Source organism: Scyliorhinus canicula, chromosome 10 (assembly GCF_902713615.1).
Source record: "Scyliorhinus canicula chromosome 10, sScyCan1.1, whole genome shotgun sequence".
Lineage (NCBI taxonomy): Eukaryota > Metazoa > Chordata > Chondrichthyes > Carcharhiniformes > Scyliorhinidae > Scyliorhinus > Scyliorhinus canicula.
Window position 1 is genome coordinate 35,782,123 of NC_052155.1, and position 21,764 is coordinate 35,803,886.

At 46.2% G+C, this 21,764-nt stretch overlaps 1 protein-coding gene across 1 annotated transcript in view; it reads left to right on the forward strand.

Moving 5' to 3' along the window:
- The window catches only part of LOC119972301 (protein FAM135B-like), a 543,933-nt gene that overhangs the window by 511,191 nt on the left and 10,978 nt on the right, over nucleotides 1–21,764 (forward strand). The window contains exons 17-18 of the mRNA XM_038808790.1: nucleotides 1,611–1,762; nucleotides 4,138–4,248. Coding sequence (XP_038664718.1) covers nucleotides 1,611–1,762; nucleotides 4,138–4,248 — 263 coding nt within the window. The remainder of the gene's footprint in view (nucleotides 1–1,610; nucleotides 1,763–4,137; nucleotides 4,249–21,764) is intronic.

Sequence of the window (21,764 nt, forward strand, 5' to 3'; positions counted from 1 at the left end):
TTCATCCATAAGAGACAAAAGTGCTATGATCATAACTGATGCTTCTCTCGCCTGTTGGATACATTGATTGTCAGCACATTAGTTGACAGTGCAGTGCTTGGCTGAAATGAGCTGGAGCCATGAAAATATTGAGCCCTGCAGTGCCATTGACGGAACTGCCAGGTTGACTGCAGATGGCGTAGCATATGGTGGAGTTCTGTAATTGTCTCTCTGCTGACTTAGAGCCTGTGGAGACAATTGCCTCTCAGCATTGTTGGTTAGGTGTTTCTAGGGTTGCGTAATGGGAAACATAATCAGTGCAGTTCAACTGCCTGTTGATCTGCCTTGAAACCATCAAAGTCAATGGCAGAGGAGAAGGCCACTTGTGTCACGTTTTTTTTCTTTGTGAGAGCAATCCAAAATTCATCTCACAACTATGATTTCTCTCCACAACCCTGCATCTTCTGATGCTATCTATCCAATTTCCCCTTAAAAGATTTCTGTTCGAACTATTCCCTGTGGCACGGCATTTCATTCTCCAACAACTCTTTGCGTAAAGAAATTTCTCATAACCTGTCATCCAGTTACAGCCACCCAATACTGTACTGCAGGAGCAAGAAAAGCTTCATCATTAATTAAATTTTGACTGGCAGCCCACCGTGATCTGCAGCACGTAATTTGTTGCTTTGTGATTCAGCCTGCTTTTGTGAAAAGTAGAACCGTATAAAGCTCCTTTTCATATATCCCCTTTTCTTGCATCCATGATGGTTGTGTGCTGAAGTCCTGTCAGTTTGTCATTCATGGTCCACTATTAGGTGGCTTGAATAACAGTGCTGGAATAAGTCTGAGGGATGAAAAGGAAACCGCTCAATGTGATGGAAATAAAAACTGTGGCAATAAAAATAATTCCACCAGTAAAATCCCCACAGAAACCACAAGGAAAATGGGGAAAGAACATGAAAGAGAAAGGTGTTGCCATCTTAGAAGCTGCCTAGCCGAACACGCTTCTCTTTTAGAACTGGAGATTTTCAATAGGTTCAAAGTTATAAATAATGCTCTGGAGACCATTGATTGCATTGCTTTTAATTTAGGCTGGGTGATGAAGCTAGCAGTCGACATGATTGAGAGCGTCGGAAAATCAGGGCACATTTGCCTCAGGCTTAGGACCCAATTATCAGATACTTGGAAGGAATCTACCATCACGAGCACAGGTAGAAATGAATTGCCTGCGTGTATTGTGGGCCAAACTGCAAATGCTGTTGGGCCACTTATGGCCCACTGACATAAACTATACCATACTAAATGCTCATCCACTCAATCACTGAAAAGAAAGTCAGGAATCGTATGTCACGCTCAGACTCAGTAGCTAACTGGTGGCAAAGTATAAAAAGTACAATGGTTTTCCCAGCAATGGTATTAAGCAATAAATTATCCCTTGGTCGTTTACCTCAATTTCTCAGTATAGTTTCCAGTTATGCTGCCATGCTTTGGAATGTCATCCGACCTTGATATTTGTCTCCTGTCCCTGGAGCTGCTGATGTTAAGTGTCGACAACACATAGTTATCTTTCGCTGCCGAGGCTGGCACCGTCATCCAAAGTATTTTAATTCACCTTTTGTGTTTCCATGCAGTTTCATTGGCCACTCATTGGGCAACATCATCATTCGCTCAGTGCTGACACGGCCACGGTTTCGATGTTACCTCAACAAGCTGCATACTTTCCTGTCACTGTCTGGGCCACACCTGGGAACACTGTATAATAACAGCACACTGGTTAGCACAGGTAAGTTGCTGCAAGAGACAAGTGTTTGGACAGGTGGACGATGCAGGGCAGGTAAGATATGACCGGTGGGTTCCCTTTACTGAAGAACATTGAGGAACTTAACTATGTAGGTTTTTAGGACTGTCCAACAGCTTTCTTCATCATCTTTTATGAAATCAGCCGACAAATTAGCAAATTTATTCAATTCAACGTTTATACGTTGCTGTGGTGCATTCTGAATTTACAATTTCTGGGATGTAAGCCCATTGGGTGACTGTCATCCTTGAATAATGCCCCTTTTTGAGGTGGAAATTGAACAAATGATAGCCCTGCAGACGGACATCTTCAGGGTCAGGGGCTCGTAAGAGGGCCTGACTTGATTCAATCATTTGCCATCTCATGAATTATTCATGTGAGATTAACAAGTTATTCATGGCAAACAATGTGATTTAGACATCCTAATTATGGTTACCAAAGGTTTCTGTTCACACACCGACACTCTGTGATATTTCAAGTGCAAACTTTCAGTACATCCAAGGCTTTTTTGAGGACGATTTTTTAAATCCTTAATTTCCTCTTTAAAATCGAGACTTTTTTTCCTTTTAGTTGGAAACAAATGCTTTCTGATGAAAGGTACTGGAGGGAATGACAGACTACCGAGCCTACAACAGTAGTTCAGTTGTGATTTTTGACATCAGCTGTTTCCATAGTTTTACACTGAGACAGGTTATGCTCAATTCAAATCTACTCTGATGCTAATCAGGTCTAAATAAATCTTTTATCAAGACTCCAATTGTTCACAGAGAGATTTAAGAGTCACATCAGCATCAGCACATTGTCCTTTCACCTCTGGGATTTGCAGCAATAATCCAGTTCAGATTGATAGAAGTTATTTCTGTGTCTCAATCTGTGGGTATCACTCCTTCTCTCTTCTCTTTTTTTTCTCTCTCTCAATATTTCTCACTTTCTGTCTCTTTCATGCTCAGTTTAATTTTCTCTCTTACTCACATCTTTCCTCTTGAAAGGCTGCTACGTGAAATGAATTTGGCTGCCTCACCCCATTGCCAGTGATGAGATTCACAGCACACACCTGCCGACAATTCTGCACTAATTGGCAATCTCAATCAGATAGCATCTGGTGTGAGGAAATAGGAATGTCACACTGATGCAGCAGGCGTCAAAATCATTTTCCAGTAAGTCTGAGCCAAGACAGGCAAAGAAGAGTCTGTTGTAACACATTTCTAATCCAGGTGCTTAAAGACTGACTTTAATTATAGTGGAAGCCCCATTACCTGCCGTAATAGTAGAATGTTCGGCAGTCTGTCAAAAACTGCTCTGTCAGGGACAAAACTGGACAAATGACAAATTTGGGCTGCAACTCCTTTGCGGGAGAGAATGTAACTTTAAAAAGAACTGCTGGGGCATGGTATTAACTGCTGCCTTATTTTCTTTTCATACCTGAAAATATGAACTATCATGGATTACAAAGAACAATACAGCACAGGAACAGTCCGTGCGGCCCTCCAGGCCAGTACCGGTCATGATACCAATTTTGGCCAAAACCCTCAGCACTTCCTTGTGCCGTATCCCTCTATGCCCACCCTATCCATGTGTTTGTCAAGATGCCTTTTGAACGCCGTTAATGTATCTAATTACTTCCAATGTTGAGGTGGCCTCTACGAACAGAACAAATGTGCCTTGCAGAGAAGCAGGAACCTTAATTCTCATTTAATGTAGCTTTCATTGTATGTTTCCTTGTCTAATTCATCTATACCATGAACCTCATTCCCACCCACATGTATGAGGTGCTGAGGAGCTTGATTGCCATAAAGGAAGCAAGCCAAGAACTGATCAACCAGTGGTAACACAGGCAATGCAAGTTTAACCTCTCAAGCTGTAATCGGGGAACTCTGATATGAAAATCCCATCTCCCTTTAAGATGCCATTTCTTCATGCATCCCTTCCCACACTACTTCCAAAACCTGACTTGCTCTCCATGACAGAACACAAACAGATGTTTGACTGCATCTTCTTTCATTGTAGCCCCCAAACTCCCTCCATTGATTTGCCTCTTATGTTTCTTCTACTTTGTTGGTTCAATTCTGGTCATTGTTGCTTTGGGCTTTCTTCTCCTTAAAAGCTGCAAACACAGTGCCCTTTTTGACAGCAGTTACACTGCATCTCACTCTTGCCTCATTCCTTTTCAACACATCATCTATAATTGTCTCAGACTCCTCCCCACAATCTATATGCTTTGACAATAAAGCTGGGCATCATATTATTACTTGACTTTGCCTGGTTTCTCTCATAGCTTTTTAATCCCGTGAGCCAGGTAAGGGGAATGTTTGTATTTTAGCAGTGATTGGTAGCTAATTTTGCGTTTTCCACCTATCTAGGCCTCTGGCTCATGCAGAAACTGAAAAAGTCGAGCTCACTGTTGCAACTAACGTTCAAGGATCAGGCTGACCCTCGCAAGACCTTTCTGTATAAACTCAGTGAAAAACCAGGTAGATGCTACGTGATCTGTGTATATGCTGGGGCAACGCCATAAGCAAAGGGGTAATATATCCCATTGAAGTGCATGCTTGACTTTTACCCTTTCCCCACCCACGCTCTTCCAAGTTGCTCACTGCTTTGAAGCAATTGATAAAGCTGGGGTACAATTGAACAAGTGCGAGCAACTATTTCAGCGCCTCACTCAAACGCATGTTTATCACATGCGACCCCTAGCCACTGCTGTTTGAAATCCACTATGAGCATCATAACCAAGACTGTCTTCACCTTACGTCCACTTTTGTGAGTACAGGAAAAATCTGTGACAGTTCTACCAATTATGGCACTTTTTGAACTTCAGCGGCCTGATATTTCCACATTCCATGGTCTTAAAATTGCATCACCTGCTTTCTGTCTTGCAGAAGTAACTTGGTTTGAAGCTAATGATTAATTCTGATTGTGGTAAATAGCCAGCTGAAATCCATTTAGAAATTCCTCCAGGTATTCAATGTATTGATTGGCAGAAAATATGACACACTAAATAGAATCACAACAGCTAAAACAATTATCCATTTTTTTCAACTTAAATAATACACAAAAACAAATCCATTAGGCTTAGACTTTATCCTGTGAAAGCTTTATAACCATAAATAGTTAATCAAATAATTCTTTCATGAAACCTTTCAGTTTTTCCTTCAAAGTATGTGTAATGCTAGCTATTGATTTTAGAAATACAACAGAGATAAAGACCCTGAGGCATGGTCTATTTGTTTTTGTTCCTTTGACGATAGGGCTGTCAATCAATCGCGATCAAAGCTCCAATATATTTTGGTATGAGGCAACACAGGTTAGACTGTAGTGTCATGAAGCAAACCCATTGCATATTAATAAAAAAGATAGACACATCATCTGAAATCTCAACTGGTGCAGCATTCCAGTGTGAGTGGCCAAAGAATAGTGGCAATTGCTAACAAACACATACCTTAGCTTGGAATGAGTTAAAATGCAGAGCTCAGCCCTTGCATCATGTATTTGATCTTGAATATCTGACATTCTGTGTTCCACTCCCTAATACCTGTTGATCTATATGTAATGACATACACACATTTATTATATTTCTGGATATATTTAAATTGCTATATGTTGTGCGCCAACAGGAAGATAATAGTGAGTCAGTTAGTTGGATTCTGAATGATTTGCTCGACTCAACTTGATACTACCTTGTGTCCATAATTTGTTTTGGCGGAAAGTGCCATTGATTAGGCATAGAAAAAAAGTGCCTTTTTGCTTGTTTTGCTTATTCTCTGCTCTGTCTTTCAAAGCATTCTACAATCACCTCACCTTTTCTTTCTCGCTGTCCAAATATATTGTAGTTGAGAGGCGGTTCACTAGATTGATTCCAGAGTTGAGGGATTTGTCTTTCAGTAACACCCCCCAACTTTTCAAGACCCCCCTCCCCCCAACCTCGAGGAGGCCCCCGGGAATAACCCCTCTCGTTCACCCGCTCAGGATCCCCGGGGCCCGATCACTGGTAGTGCCACCAGACAGGCTGGTGTCCTGGCAGTTCCCCTGTCACCCTGGCTGGCACTGCCAACGTGCCTGTTTTCCAGAGGGAGTGCCAGAATGCCACCCTGTCCCTGACCACCCGGGGGGGGTCTCTAATGCTCTGGGAGACCCCCCCCCCCTCCGGCCAGGTGCCATTATGACTGGTCCATGTTTGTCGAAACCAGTACGAGACGCGCCATAACGTGGTGTCCCAGGTGCGACCGTTAGGTCCTGGGCACTGGGAAAATCCCGTGAACGCTAATTTAAACTACTCTAATGGCTTAAACCCACTTAACCTTGCGAGCCTGTGTCCCGTCCATTTTGGGCAACATCTCGCAAAAGAGGCGTCGCGGCCAACTGTGATCCAGGGGGATGCCTCTCCCGGCACATACCAGCCATGTCCCACTCCAATTCCAGCAGGATGCAGCCGGTAGTTTGTGCCCCTTATGTTCTTATGGAATGATAAGAGGAGCTGTAACAATATTGCTCATGCCTCACTACCATTAATTTTTTCTGCTCATTCTTGGAATGTGCGTTTCGCTAGCTAGGTCAGCATTTATTGACCTTCACGAATTGCTCGTGAGAAGGTGGTGATGAGCAGCCATCTTGAACCCTTACAGCCTAGGTCATGTAGATACACCCACAGTGCTGTTAGAAAGGGAATTTCAGGATTTGGATCAGCGACAGTGAAGGAACAGCGATACATTTCCAATTCTGGGTGTTGAATGCCTTTGAGTGGAATGTCCAGGTGTTAGTGTTCCCATGTGTCAGCTGCCCTTGTCCTTCTAGATGGTAGTGATGTGGGTTTGGAAGGTGATGCCTGAGGAGCCTTAGTGAATTCCTGCAGTGCCTCTTGTAGATGCTGTACACGGCAGCCACCGCACATCAGTGGGGAAGGGAGTGAATGTTTGTGGCTGGGGTTTCAATCAAGTGGGATGCTTTGTCCTGGATGGTGTCAAGCTTCTTGAGTGTTGCTGGAGCTGCCCTCATCCAGCCAAGTGGAGAGTATTCCATCACACTCCTTGACTTGTGCCTTGTAGATGGTGGACAGGCTTTGGGGAGTCAGGAGGTGAATTACTTGCACCAGATTTCCTAGCTACTGTCATGCCCATGGCTAGTCCTAATCAGTTTCTGATCAAGGGTAACCCCCCAGGATGTTGCTCGTAGGGAATTTAGGAATGATAATGCCATTCAATGTCAAGAGGTAATGGTTAGGGTCTCTCTCGTTGGAGATGATCTTTGTCTGCCACTTGTGTGGCGCAAATGTTATTTGCCACTTGTCAGCCCAAGCCTGGATCTTGTCCAGGCCATGTTATATTTGGACGTAGATTGGTTCAGTATTTGAGGAGTCGTGAAAGGTGCTGAACATTGTGCAATCATCAGCTAATATCCTTATTTCTGATCTTACAATGGAAGGAAGGTCATTGATGAAGCAGCTGAGGCTAGTTGGGCCTGGGACACTACCGTGAGGAACTCCTGCAGTGATATCCTGGAACTGAGATGATTAACCTCCAACAACTACAATCTTTATCCTTTGTGCTTGATATGACTTCAACCAGCAGAGTGATTTCCCTCTGATTCCTATTGACTCCAATTTTGCATGGGTTCCTTGATGCCACACTCAGTCAAATGCTACCTTGATGCCAAGGACAGCCACTCTCACCTCACCTCTGGCGTCCAGCCCTTTTGTCCATGTTTGAACCAAGGCTGTAATGAGGTCAGGAGCTGAGTGACCCTGGCGGATCCCAAAATGAGCATCAATGAGCAGGTTATTGCTAAGCAAATGCCGTTTGATAGCATTGCTGATTAGCTCTTCTATAACTGTACTAATGGAGCTAATGGGTGGTAATTGGACAGTTTAGATTTGTCTTGCTTTTGTTTACAGGACATATCTGGGTAGTTTTCCACAGTGCCAGGCAGATGCCAGTGCTGTATCTGTACTGAAACAGCTTGGCTGAGAGGTGGGGTGGGGGGGGGGGGGGGGGGGGGGGTGTAGCTCGATCTGTTCAAAATCTAGCCCATTGAGCGCATCGGTAGTGTCACACAACACAGTAGAGGACATCCTCAATGTGAAGAAGTGACTTTGTCTCCACAAGGACTGTACGGTGGTCACTCCTACTGATACTGTCATGGACAGATGTATCTGCAGCAGGCAGATTGGTGAGAATGAGGATTTTCTTTCCCTTTTGCTGGTTCACTTATCACCTACCACAGACCCAGTCAAGCAGTTATGTCCCTTAGGACTCAGCCAGCTCAGTCTGTGATGGTACTACCAAGACAAACTTGATGATGGGCTTTGGAATTCCCCATCCAGTCAGAGAGATGTAGGTGTACCGGTCCACAGGTCACTGAAAGGGGCAACACAGGTGGAGAAGGTAGTCATGAAGGCATATGGCATGCTTGCCTTCATTGGCCGGGGCATTGAGTATAAGAATTGGCAAGTCATGTTGCAGCTGTATAGAACCTTATTTAGGCCACACTTGGAGTATAGTGTTCAATTCTGGTCGCCACACTACCAGAAGGATGTGGAGGATTTAGAGAGGGTGCAGAAGAGATTTACCAGGATGTTGCCTGGTATGGAGGGCATTAGCTATGAGGAGCGATTGAATAAACTCTATTTGTTCTCACTGGAACAACGGAGGTTGAGGGGCGACCTGATAGAGGTCTACAAAATTATGAGGGGCATAGACAGAATGGATCATCGGAGGCTTTTCCCCAGGGTAGAGGGGTCAATTACTAGGGGGCATCGGTTTAAGGTGCGAGAGGCAAGGTTTAGAGATATACGAGGCACGTTTTTTACACAGAGGGTAGTGGGTGCCTGGAACTCACTGCCGGAGGAGGTGGTGGAAGCAGGGACGATAGTGACATTTAAGGGGCATCTTGATAAATACATGAATAGGATGGGAATAGAGGGATACGAACTCAGGAAGTGTAGAAGATTGTGGTTTAGTCGGGCAGCGTGGTCGGCACGGGCTTGGAGGGCCGAAGGGCCTAATCCTGTGCTGTACTTTTCTTTGTTATTTAATCTATCCAGCGTATATTCTGCACCCTCGTCGCCCTTAGCGCTTCCTCAAAGTGGTGTTCAACATAAGGAGTACTGATTCGTCGGCTGATAGTGGACAACACATGGTAATCAGCGGGAGGTTTCCTTGCCCATGTTTGACCTGAAGCCATGAGACTTCATGTGATCCAGAGTTGATCTTGAGGACTCCCAGGGCAATTTCCTCCCAACTGTATACCACTATGCTACCACCTCTGCTGGGTCTGCACTGCTGGTGACACAGGATGTACCTAGCAGTGGTGATAGTGTGGTCTGGGACATTGTCCGTGAGTATGACTATGTCAGGCTGTTGTTTGACTAGTATGTGTGACAGCTCCCCACTTCTGGCACCAGCCCCCAGATGCTAGTAAGGAGAACTTCTCAGTGTCAACAGGCCTGCCGTTGTTGTTTCCTGTGCATAGGTCGATGCCGGGTGGTCTTTCCTGTTTCATTCCTTTTAAGCTTTGGGTGGCTTGCTAGGCCATTTCAGAGGGCATTTAAAAGCCAACTATATTGCTGTGGGTCTGGAGTCACATTTCAGCCAGACCAGGTAAGAATGGCAGATTTTATTCCCTGCTGAGCATTATTAGAACTTCGAACAGTACAGCATGGTACAGGCTCTTCAGCCGACGATGTTGTGCCGACCATTTATCCTAATCGAAGATTATTGAAACTGGATGGGTTTTTGTGCCAATCGACAATGGTTTTTTGGCTATCACTAGACCTTTAATTCCAGATTTTTATTGAATTCAAATTCCACCATCTGCCATGCTGAGATTCAAGCATTACCCGGGTTTCTGGATTACTAGTCCAATGACAATGCCACTACGCCACCACTTCCCCTATAATGTACAAATGATATACAGAAAGGAAAAGGAATTGGAGATTTGCTTCCAAAGTTGTCTCTGTAGTTAGCTTTCAGAAAGACAGAGGTGGCAACTCTGATTTAATTATTTAAATATTAAAAGCCTTCCCTTGTTGTATTTGATCATCTGACTGGCAGTCTGCAAGATCCACTCGGGTCACCTTAAGAGACAGGCTTTACATGGTGGGGGGGCGGGCACATTTCCATTTTTTGCTTAATTGAGGGGGCTGGTGTGCAGATTTTGGAAAGAATAAGAGACAGTATCAGCTGAAAGAAAGATTATCTCTCTATGAATTATATCCACCCCTCCCCTACCACTGCCTGTGTTTCTCTGCTCTGCCCCCCAGACTGTCAGCTGCACCTCCAGCCCACTGACATCAGATCCCTGCAGACTCACTGCCGTGCTCTGGAAACTGACAGCTGATCGCTACTAGATTATTAAATTACTTTCCCGCTTCTTGCCGCTCCTCGTCTAATCACAGACCTTTTTCTCCCTACAGTCTACCCACTGGTGAACCTACCAGCAGCAAATGTGGGGAGAAAACAGCCAGTGATTGGATCAGCAGCTGTGCAGCAGCTTTCAAATCCACTTAGCTATTCGTCCATTTTTCTTTGACAATGCTTGACGAGTCACACACCGGCTTGCCAGGCCTGATTCTGTTGGAAGGAATCCTGGCTGACAGCCCATGTATAACCTTTCATTTACTCAGAGCAATGGACTCCCAGTGTAAACCAACTAAACGTTTATTTTAAGTAGACTATGAACACCTCAAAATTGAAATGTGTGCTTGAATGATGCTGAATTTGGATTGTTGCAAAACCAGTGTGACCAACGTTCAGTTGGAGGGGAAATAAGGAGCACTTTGGACTTTGATGGTGGAGGAAAAGTGATGATGGGACCTTGGGGAGAGGGCGGGGGAGTTGTTGGGGTTTATTGCTGGTTGGAGTCTCCCCAGAACATGGGAGTGCTGGGGATCCAGCGGGGGAGACTGCCTAGAGTGGGGTCGATTTGGGGGAGGGAAGCTGTCCAAACCTTATTGGGGAGGACAGTAAGAAGTATTACAACACCAGGTTAATGTCCAACAGGTTTGTTTTGAATCACGAGCTTTTGGAGCACAGCTCCTTCCTTCCAGTCCAATGCCGGCATCTCCACATTATTGGGGAGGAGTGGAGAAACAGCTTTGTTATTCACACTGTGGGAGCAAGGAAGGGTGGGTTGGCGTGCTGTCTAGATCATGGAATCAGGCTACTTATTTCACATGTATGGAAATCAAAGGTGTTCGGAGACCAGAAAGAATTGAGTCACATGCAGTCTTGGATTGACTGTTTCAAAAATACCACAGTAAGAAGTCTTACAACACCAGTTTAAAGTCCAACAGGTTTGTTTCAAACACTAGCTTTCGGAGCACTGCTCCTTCCTCAGGTGAATGATTCACCTGAGGAAGGAGCAGTGCTCCGAAAGCTAGTGTTTGAAACAAACCAGTTGGACTTTAAACTGGTGTTGTAAGACTTCTTACTGTGCTCACCCCAGTCCAACGCCGGCATCTCCACATCAAAAATACCAGACAAAGGACTAAAAACCATTTGGAACATGGGACAGTACCCTCAGATAAGAAAAGGCACTATAAAATCTGAGATGGCTGGTCACCCTGTGCAAAATGTTCCAGGTACCCATTGCTTACAACTTGTAGTGTACAATGGTTCAATAGATCTGTGTTTGATTGCGTTGCTCTGATCAGTGATCTATGTTCACTGTGCTTAATTGTTTAAACCTACAGATGGAGCTAGAGCGCTCAAGTAACTGACTGCTTAAAAAAGGTTCCAGAATGTGGGCATGTGTGTAGAAATCTTGCAATTGCTGAGGCATTTTAAAGCACTGTAAATAAGCTGCCTGTGGATTTCTAACTGGTGTCATCTCTGCAATGTTCTGAGGTAAATCAGACATATCAGGTATATAACCAATGAACAGATAACTCAACTGAAATTCAATCCCGATAAGTGTGAGGTGATGCATTTGAACCAAATGCATGATAAATGGCAGGATCCCGGGAAGCATCAAGGATCAGCACGGTAGCATTGTGGATAGCACAATCGCTTCACAGCTCCAGGGTCCCATGTTCGATTCCCGCTTGGGTCACTGTCTGTGCGGAGTCTGCACATCCTCCCCATGTGTGCGTGGGTTTCCTCCGGGTGCTCCGGTTTCCTCCCACAGTCCAACGATGTGCAGGTTAGGTGGATTGGCCATGATAAATTGCCTTTAGTGTCCAAAATTGCCCTTAGTGTTGGGTGGGGTTACTGGGTTATGGGGATAGGGTGGAGGTGTTAACCTTGGGTGGGGTGCTCTTTCCAGGAGCCGGTGCAGACTCGATGGGCCGAATGGCCTCCTTCTGCACTGTAAATTCTATGTAATCAGAGGGACCTTGGCATGCATGTGCACTGGTCCCTTAAGGTAGCAGGGCAGACAGATACAGTGGTTAAGAAGGCATATGGTATACTTGCCTTTGTTAGCTGATGTATAGAGTTTAAGACCAGCGAAGTTATGCTGGAACTTTATAAAACATTGGTTAGGCCACAGAGTATTGTGTGTTGTTCTGGAATCCACATTATTGGAGGGATGTGATGGCACTGGAAAGGGTGCAGAGATGATGTATCAAGATGTTGCCTGGGCTGAGGAGTTTCCGTTATGAAGAGAGATTGGATGGACTGGTGATATTTTCTTTGGAGCAGAGGACACTTAGGAGTGAACATGATTGAAAGTTCTGAGGGGTATATATAGTGTAGACAGTAAGAAACATTTCCCTTTGGTGGAAGGGTCAATCACCAGGGGGCATAGATTTAAGGTAAGAGGCGAGAGGTAGAAAGGGGATGTGAGGAAAAATGTTTTCACCCAGAGGGTATTGGGTGTTTGGAACTTGCTGCCTGAAAGGGTGATGGAGTCAGAGACCCCTATAAGGTTTAAGAAGTATTTAGATGTGCACTTGCGATGCCAAGGCATGCAAGGCTATGGGCCAAGTGCTGGAAATTGGGATTAGAGCACTTAGATGGTTGTTTTTGACTGGCACAGATGCAATGTGCTGCAGACCTCTATGACTATATGACAACTGACACCCTGATAATCTTAGAACCATAGTTGAAACAGCCAAAAGAATAGATTGCTGCTTCTTCCCCTCCTTTATCTCTATGTGGAGCTTCTGCTTTCAACATATTATTCACAGCTGTGAAATATCAATAATACCGTTCTCCCTCAAGGAATCAAAGGAACAAATTGGAAGGAAGGTAGTTTCAGTATTTACCAAAAGACAGAGCAGGGAATGATTTTGGAAAAGCATTAATGTTATTGTTACAGACGACTGCCAGGTGAATTCTTGTAGAACTCCTGCCTTCAATACATTTTCTCCTCAGTGCATAAAAGTGGTGGAACAACAACTCACATCGCCTTTAACAGAGTCAAATTCCCAAGGTGCTTCACAGGAATATTTTATGGAGTAAAATTTGACACCAAGCCACTTAAGGAGATGTTCAGACAGATGACCATAATCTTGCTTGGGCTATATTTTAAGGAGCCTCTTAAAGGAGGTCAGAAAGATAGTGAGGCAAAAAGGTTTAGGGAATGAATTACAGACTTAGAACTGAGACAGATAGCGCGATTAAAATTGGGTCTGCACTGGAGGCCGGAATTGGAAGAGCATATTAATAGTTGGTGCAAGATAAGATATGGCCAGCAGAAATTTACATGAGTTCAAGTATATGGAGGGTAGAATTCAGGAGGCCGGCCAGAAGAATGTTGGCATAGTCAAATCTATTGGTAACAAATGCATGGATAAGATGAGCGGAGGCAAGGGTTGAGTCGGACAAGTAATAGAATGCAGCGTTAGTTTTCACATCCAAGCTAGCCACACCAAACTGTACATCAGCATCAACTCCCTCATTCGTGCACCGACACTAAGACTGCCTATTTCAACGACTGCAGAAATACACTATGCCTTTGATCATATGGTTTGACCATTCCAGTGTACACCTGACAGGCCTCCTATCTGCTGTAATTTTGAGGTCATTCCAAGTTCAATTGCCCACGCTCTAACTTGCATTAAGTTCCATAAACCCATCACCCCTTTGCTGACTGACCTACATTGGCCCCAGTTAAGAAATGCCTCAATTTAAAAGTTCTCGTCCTTGTTTTCGAATCCCTCTATCTCCTCACCACTTCTTATCTCTGTAATCTCCTTCAGCCCCACAACCCTCCTGGGACATGTGCCCTCCCCTAATTCTGACCTGTTGAGAAATCTTGATGTAGTGACCAAGCCTTCACCCACCAAGGCCCCAAGCACTAATATTCCCTCCCTTCATCTCCCTATCTATTACTTCTCTTTCATTCTTTGAGACCCTCCTTAAAGCCTCTTCTCACCAACTCAAATATTACATGACGTTATATCAAACGTAATGTACTGTCTGTGAAACATCTCAGGATATTTTATTATGAAAAAATGCCACACAAATACAAGTCATTTTGTCGATGCTGTGGAGGTGGAAGTCAGCCATTTTGGTGATGGAGTGGGCGCATGCGGTCAGAAGTTTATCTTGAGGTCAAATATGACACCAGGGTCGTGAATTGTCTGGTTCGGCCTCCGTTTCCAACAAAAAGGACAGAAACGGTGGCTGGGAATACATATAGCTGGAGGAAATTTCTGCCCATCCAGCATTAGAGCATTCCTAAGAGTAATCCTGAGCAAAATATTATTTGGCAATGTTTGGCACGGTAGCACAGTAGTTAGCACAATTGCTTCACAGCTCCAGGGTCCCAGGTTAGATTCCCGCTTGGGTCACTGTCTGTGTAGAGTCTGCACGTTCTCCCCCTATCTGCATGGGTTTCCTCCGGGTGCTCCGGTTTCCTCCCACAGTCCAAAGATGTGCAGGTCAGGTGGATTGGCCATTCTAGATTGCCCTTAGTGTCCAAAAAGGTTGGGTGTGGTTACTGGGTTGCGGGGATAGGGTGGAGGTGTGGACTTGGGTGAGGTGCTCTTTCCAGGGGCCGGTGCAGACTCGATGGGCCAAATGGCCTCCTTCTGCACTGTAAATTCTATGTAGTCTGTGACACACAGCTTTCAAAATACAATTGGTGTCCAAATTGCAATCAAGAACATAAGTCAACATGAAAAATGTGCAATATTTATGTGATTTGAAGAGATCAATGTCGTTGGCAGCTGTGTTTATTAATGAGCATATGCACAAATATTAAGTAGGTTCTTGTAAAATACAAAACATCTGTCAAAAACGCTGAAGCAGATGTTCTTGTCAGAAACCGTGCCTCTGTAAATATTGTGATGAAGGTTGACTAACCGCTCTTCAACAAGAAATAATGTAATCTGCAAGACTAGCTGAGTCCTGCTGATGACAAAGTCACAAAGATTTCATAGAATTTACAGTGCAGAAGGAGGCCGTTTGGCCCATCGAGTCTGCACCGGAACTTGGAAAGAGCACGTAAGCCCACGCCTCCACCCTATTGCGCACATCTTTGGACTGTGGGAGGAAACCGGAGCACACAGAGGAAATCCATGGAGAAACTGAGAAAAAGTGCAGACTCCACACAGACAGTCACCCGAGGCCGGAATTGAATCCGGGTCCCCAGAGTTGTGAGGCAGAAGTGCTAACCACTGTGCCACCACGCCGCCGCAGTATCTATTTTGAAATACGTGACGTGAAATCATCTGAAGTTTGATCATGAGTCTGAGAACAGCCTTCTGAGCTTCTATGATGCGTGCACTGTGTGGATGAACATGCAATCTCAATTGTCTCCGAGCTCCTGGGCAATTTGAGCTTATTGATTTGCTCTGCGCAAATGATGAATGAGAGCCAACTGATGGCTTTTAAAATAAAATTTACAAGTGTTCATCATAATCAAAATGGAAATTCAGGAATCTAAATAATAAACCCTGTGAAAAGCTTCTGTTTATCCCAGCATATTGTCACTGCTCTCAGAAATATCTCAAAGAGCGTTGGTAACAAGGATTTACTTTGAAGAGCAGAGGGTTGTTATTACAGCAGATCCAGCTGCCATATGGTACATCGCAAGATCCCTCACCCAATAATGGGGTGAGTGATCTATTTTTTGGCCATATTGATTAAAGTAGGAAACTTAGGGCAGCACGGTGGCGCAGTGGGTTAGCCCTGCTGCCTCACGGCGCCGAGGTCTCAGGTTCGATCCCGGCTCTGGGTCACTCTGTGTGGAGTTTGCACATTCTCCCTGTGTTTGCGTGGGTTTCACCCCCACAACCCAAAGATGTGCAGGGTAGGTGGATTGGCCATGCTAAATTGCCCCTTAATTGGAAAAAATGAATTGGGTACTCTAAACTTAGGAAACTTGCCCACCATGCTCACTCTGAAGCAATTGGCTGAAAATGGTTGTTATGAAAATCGCTTATTGTCACGAGTAGGCTTCAATGAAGCTACTGTGAAAAGCCACTAGTCGCCACATTCCGGCGCCTGTTTGGTGAGGCTATTATGGGAATCGAACCGTGCTGCTGGCCTGCCTTGGTCTGCTTTCAAAGCCAGCGATTTAGCCTAGTGTGCTGTTAGCTAATCAAGGTGATGTTCTCTCGCAATCGAGACCCAGCTCAGAAGCGGACAGGTCAGGGAGAAAAAATAAACCAAGTAGGATAATTTTGAGTCTTAAAATATTTATGATTCAGGACTGTTTTAATAAGGTTTGTGAATTATAAAATTTGTGAGAAGAAAAAGTTGAGAAAAAGCGAATCGAGACGAGTTGACGGTTTCTATCAGTTCCTCAGTGTTAAATGTGAAAATTTTACAATGAATAATGAAATAGCTTTCCGTTGAGTCAGATAGTTACAAGCTTATTTATTCATCTGCTTGTTCTCTTTGTCATCTAGTAACAACTAAGCTCTTTCCACATATCAGTATAGCTTAAAGCTGGGAAGTGTGTGGATTTTGGTTGAGGACATGATTAGTTTCAGTCTTTGATGCTGCCACAGTAAAGCAGCTTCCTGGTGCTCAGTGTCAAGGCTCACATGCAAAGAATGGACACGTGTACAAGATAACTGAAGGTTGCTGCTACTTGATTTATTACTTTTTATCAATAGTGCCGGTTTCAGTGTTAGTATTAAAGGTGAAACTATTTTTTTAAAAAAGGTTTGCTCAGGGAGTTTGGAATTTTCACAGATCCACAATTCTTAAAAGTAATTGTTTATTTTTCTTCAGGACTGAATTTAAACATTTGGGAGACTATGGATGGGATTCTCTGGTATCCGGTGGGTGGGCCGTACCGGCGCCAAAGAGTGGCGAGAACCATTCCGGCGTCGGGCCGCCCAGATGGTGCGGAGTCTTCCGCACCTTCGGGGGCTAGGACGGCGCTGGAGTGATTGGCGCCGTGCCAACCGGCGTCGATGGGCCCCCGCCGGCTGGCGCGAGTTGGCGCATGCGCGGGAGCGCTAGTGTGTTCCCAGAACAAGTTCTCCGCGCCGGCCATGGCGGAGCTTTACTGCGGCTGGCGCGGAGGGAAAGAGTGCCCCCATGGCACAGGCCCGCCCGCAGATCGGTCGGCCCCAATCGTGGGCCAGGCCACCGTGCCCCCCCCCCCCCCCCCCCCCCCCCCGGGGCCAGATCCCCCCGTGAGGACTCTGCAGGCCGCCTGCAGAGCCAGGTCCCACCGGTAACAACCTTGTGTAATTTATGCCGGCGGGACAGGCCGAAAATGGGCGGCCGCTCGAAGCAGAGAATCACGGGGCTGCTGCCAACGGCCCACGACCGGCCCAACGCGATTCCCGCCTCCGCCAAAGAAACAGCGCCAGAGAATTCGGCAGTGGGGCAGGATTCACGCTTCCCACCCCCCGCCGATTCTCCAGCCCGGCCGGGGGGGGGGGTTTAGAATCCCACCCCACATTCTCCCATCGGAGCTGAATCGGATCTAGTTTGCACTAGCGCTACGAGCAAAATTATGCATGGCAGAATCGCAAGGGAATCTGTTCCCAATTGTGCTATCGGGCCAGCGTTTTGAGCGGGCAGCCTGATAGTGAGGTCAAGTGGCTGCATCCCTCACCATTCCCCGCAGTACTAATCATGCCATCTCCTTCCCGCCGATGACAAGTAGGGGCATCCCCACCCCCACCTCCAACTACTGGAATTGCTGGGTTACCCCCTCCCACGGGACTCATGCATGAGGGTGACCCAACCCCTCCCCTCACTGACCCCCTATCAAAGACCCCCATATCAGAGATGTACCCCCGCCTTCTCTCACATCAGTCACTCCTGCTTGGAAGTTAAAGAGCAGTCATTGACCAGTTCCTTACACCCACTGCCTCATACAGATGTCTAGAAAGGAGCAGCTGTTACTTCATAGAAATCCAAAACTACATGACATGGCTTTTAAACCCCCCCTCATATCCTTTGATCTGCAAGACTCGGTATTCACTTCAAAGAGAAATAGCTTTTAGTAGACTGTGTTCACCAGCTTCCTGATTGCCAGATGTCTGGATTGTTTGTTTTACTTACCCTTCATGCTTGACTGCATCTAAAGTCACCTGCTGTGAACCTAACCACAATGTTTATAAGCATCTAGCTCTAATTGGCAGCTCCTGACCACATCAGAAGCAGTTAAGTGCTTTCTGCTGAGATAAAGAGGAAGTGAAAGCACTTTACTCTGAAATGTTTATAAATATTGAGGTTAGGTTCAAAGCAGGCTACTGGAGATGCATTCAGTTTTGAAGGGTAATTAAAATAACAATCCAGACATCTGGCTACCTGATGTCAATTACAGCCTACTAAGGCTATTTCTCCTTGATGTGAATGGAAGCCTTGCAGGTCAAAGGATCTGATGGGGTTGAAATCTTGTGATGTTGTTTTTGCTTTCTACAAAATAACATCTGCTGCTTTCCAGAAATCTGTCTGAGGCATCCGGTGTCAGGGTCAGGTGAGTGAAAAAACAGGGATTTATTCCACTGTTTTTGCTTGGAGTGTGCTTTAGCTTCCAAGCAGGGGTGTCTGATTATTGGGGTGGTCTCTTTTATGGGAGAGGTTCTTTTTATTGGCGGGCTTCACTGTTATGGGAAGCTTCACTGTTGTGGGGAGCTTCACTGTTCTGGGGGCTTCTCTGTTATGGAGGGTTCTTTGTTAGGGGGATTCTCTGTTTTGTGGGGGTCACTGATATGGGCGGGTCTCTAACATGGAGGTATCTAATATGGGTGGCCTCTGGTGAGAGTCTCTGATGGAGGACTCTTATGGGTGGGGTGGGATGGACAGGATTTGCATTATGGAGGAAAGGGGTCCCTCCGATGGACTTTGGGGGCACCTACTTTAAATACTTAACCCTTTGGCCCACTGAGAGGTCCACCACATCAGGGCCAGGCTGGAAAATACTTGCACCAATCCACACCCATGTGAACCCCAGCCCAGAGAGCCAGAGCATCATGGAGGCATAGAAAATCCGGTGTCCAGCCCATAATAGCATGCAAATGGGTAATTTGACCCATTTGCAACCTCCCACTGGCGATCACGTAAAACTTAATGTCGCCGCGTGCCGTGGACTGGAGCATCACAGCACCGGTGCTGTTTTTTCCCCGGCAGGATTCTCGGCTGCACCGGAACTCCCCTACTGGCAGCGGGCGGCGAAGAATCCAGCCCTAAGTGTCAATGACGTCCTGAAGTTCTAAGATCGATTAAATACCTTCCATTATTTCCGCAGACTGCCGTGGTCACAAGTGAAATGCATTTTGGGCAGTTTGAACTCGGTTCTCAGGATCTGCAAGCTGACCATTATTATGTGCTGAATGCCGCTAAATCTCAAAGAGGCCTTTATGGAGGCCATAAAAGTGTTTAATATGGAAAGTAGAAGCGTGGCGAAGTGTGAACTGCTAGTATTGGAATGCAATACAGGAGCAGAGCAGAGGGAATGCCATTTTTTGGCTGACTGTCCTGTGGAACCCTGGGGGCAAGTGACCCCAGCACCTAAATTCCCCAGTTCATAGAGCACAAAAGCAAAATGTGAAAAAAATCAAATCTGTCCGTTTGGAAGATGCACACTGTCCAAAACAATATGGAGCTAAATATCGCATTTAGTAGAAAGTTACTGCGAAAAATATAGAGACTGTGACTCAGTCAGCCATGCAACATGAAAATGCAAGGTTGGCAAACATAGACATTTATCATATTACACATGTCATGACAAACATTCTGTTTACAGGAGTATTTATTTTAAATAATGCAATTCGCTCTATAAATCAGTCGAAGCTGTGTCGCCATTCCAGTGGAAAGATACGTTATACGATTGTGTTTTCTTTCTAATTTGTTCCCCTCTTTTGCTGTAAGCTCTTTCATGACTGGAACAGTTCCGCAGGCAGCAGCCACCCAGAGATACCTCAGTCAAGTGGCCTGCTCTACACTTGTGAACTTAGACGACGATTGTCAGCAAACCATTTGTCCAAGGATGGGGGAATAATGCAGGAGGTATCCATTCTGATTCTCCTCATCCAACACGCTGTGCATTTGCTGTCCCAACAGGAGTCATTCGATGATGATCAGTTGAGGGACACTGAAGCTAATCATTACTTTGGATCTGGTTAAAGTCCCTAACTTTATTTTCCTGCATATTCTTTTCATGGGGTGTGAACGTTCCTGACGAGGCCAGTGCTTGTTGCCCATCCCTAATTGTCCTTGAGAACTTGGTGGTGAGCTGCCTCCTTGAATGATTGCAGTCCAACTACAGTGCTGTGAGGAAGGGAGTGCCAGTATTTTGACTCCGTGTCAGTCAAGCAACTGCAATATGGCCACAAGTCAGAATGATGTGTAGCTTGGCAGGGAACTTGCAAGTTGTGATGTTCCCATGTCTCTGCTGCCCGTGGCCTCATAGGTGGTAGAGGTCAGAGATGTGAATGGTTCTGTGGAAGGAGCATTGGCAAGTTGCTGCAAATGCATCTTGTATACACTGCACACAGCTGCCACTCTGCGTTATTAGCGGTGAGAGTGAATATTTAAAGGGGCACTGCTCAAGCGGGGTGCTTTGTGATGGATTTTGATGAGCTTGTGTGTCATTGGAGCTACACTTATCTCGGCAACCCTGCACAAAATAACGACTAAACCTGAAATATCCTGGTCTGTGTGATTCAATACTGAGTGTCACAAGTATCTTCTGGAATTACCGGGAGAAATTCTATCCATCCGTTGTAATGGATCAGGTGGAACTTAGGGCGCGATTCTCCGCTCCCCTGGCTGGGTGGGAGAATCGCAGGAGGGCCGCTCTGGCACCCCCCGCGATTCTCCTCCCACCCACACACACACCCCCCCCCCCCCCCCTCCCCGGCCCGGATGGGCCAAGCGGCCTGATGTTCCCGACCTGTTCACGCTGGCAGCAACCACACCTGGTCGCTGCCGGCGTGAACATCGCGCGAAAGGTAAGTTTGGGGCCTGTGGGGGCGGAGAGGGGATCGAGCACCACGGCCGTGCTCGGGAGGAGACTGGCCTGCGATCGGTGGGCACCGATCATCGGGCCGGCGTCTCTAAGAGACACACTCTTTCCCCTCTGCCGCCCCGCGAGATCAAGCAGCCACGTATTGCGGGGCAGCGGAGGGGAAGACGGCAACTGCGCATGCGCGGGTTGGAGCCGGCCAACCTGCGCATGCGCGGTTGACGTCACTTAGGCACCGCCGGCCACGTCATTATCAGCGCGCCGCCTTGACACCAGCGTCAAGGCCCGGCGGCCGAGTTCCCCACAACGCCGCTCCTAGCCCCACTCCGGGTTTCACGCCGGCGTCGGCCGTTGCGGAGAATCGCGCCCTTAGTATTTCGCCTCCACTATGCTGGAAGCCAGCGAAAGAAACTGAACTTGTTTGCTCTTGTACTTCTATGTTTTCCACAAATCAAATGAATGAATAACATCACTCAGCTTAAGTTAACAGCTCCAGCTGACTTGCTTTGAAGGACCTTGGGCTGGATTCTCCCCTACCCGGCGGGGTGGGAGGTCCCGGCGGGATGGAGCGGCGTGAACCACTCCGGCGTCGGGCCGCCGCAAAGGTGCGGATTTCTCTGCACCTTGAGGGGCCACGCCCTCGCCTTGTGGGGCTAGGCCCGCGCCG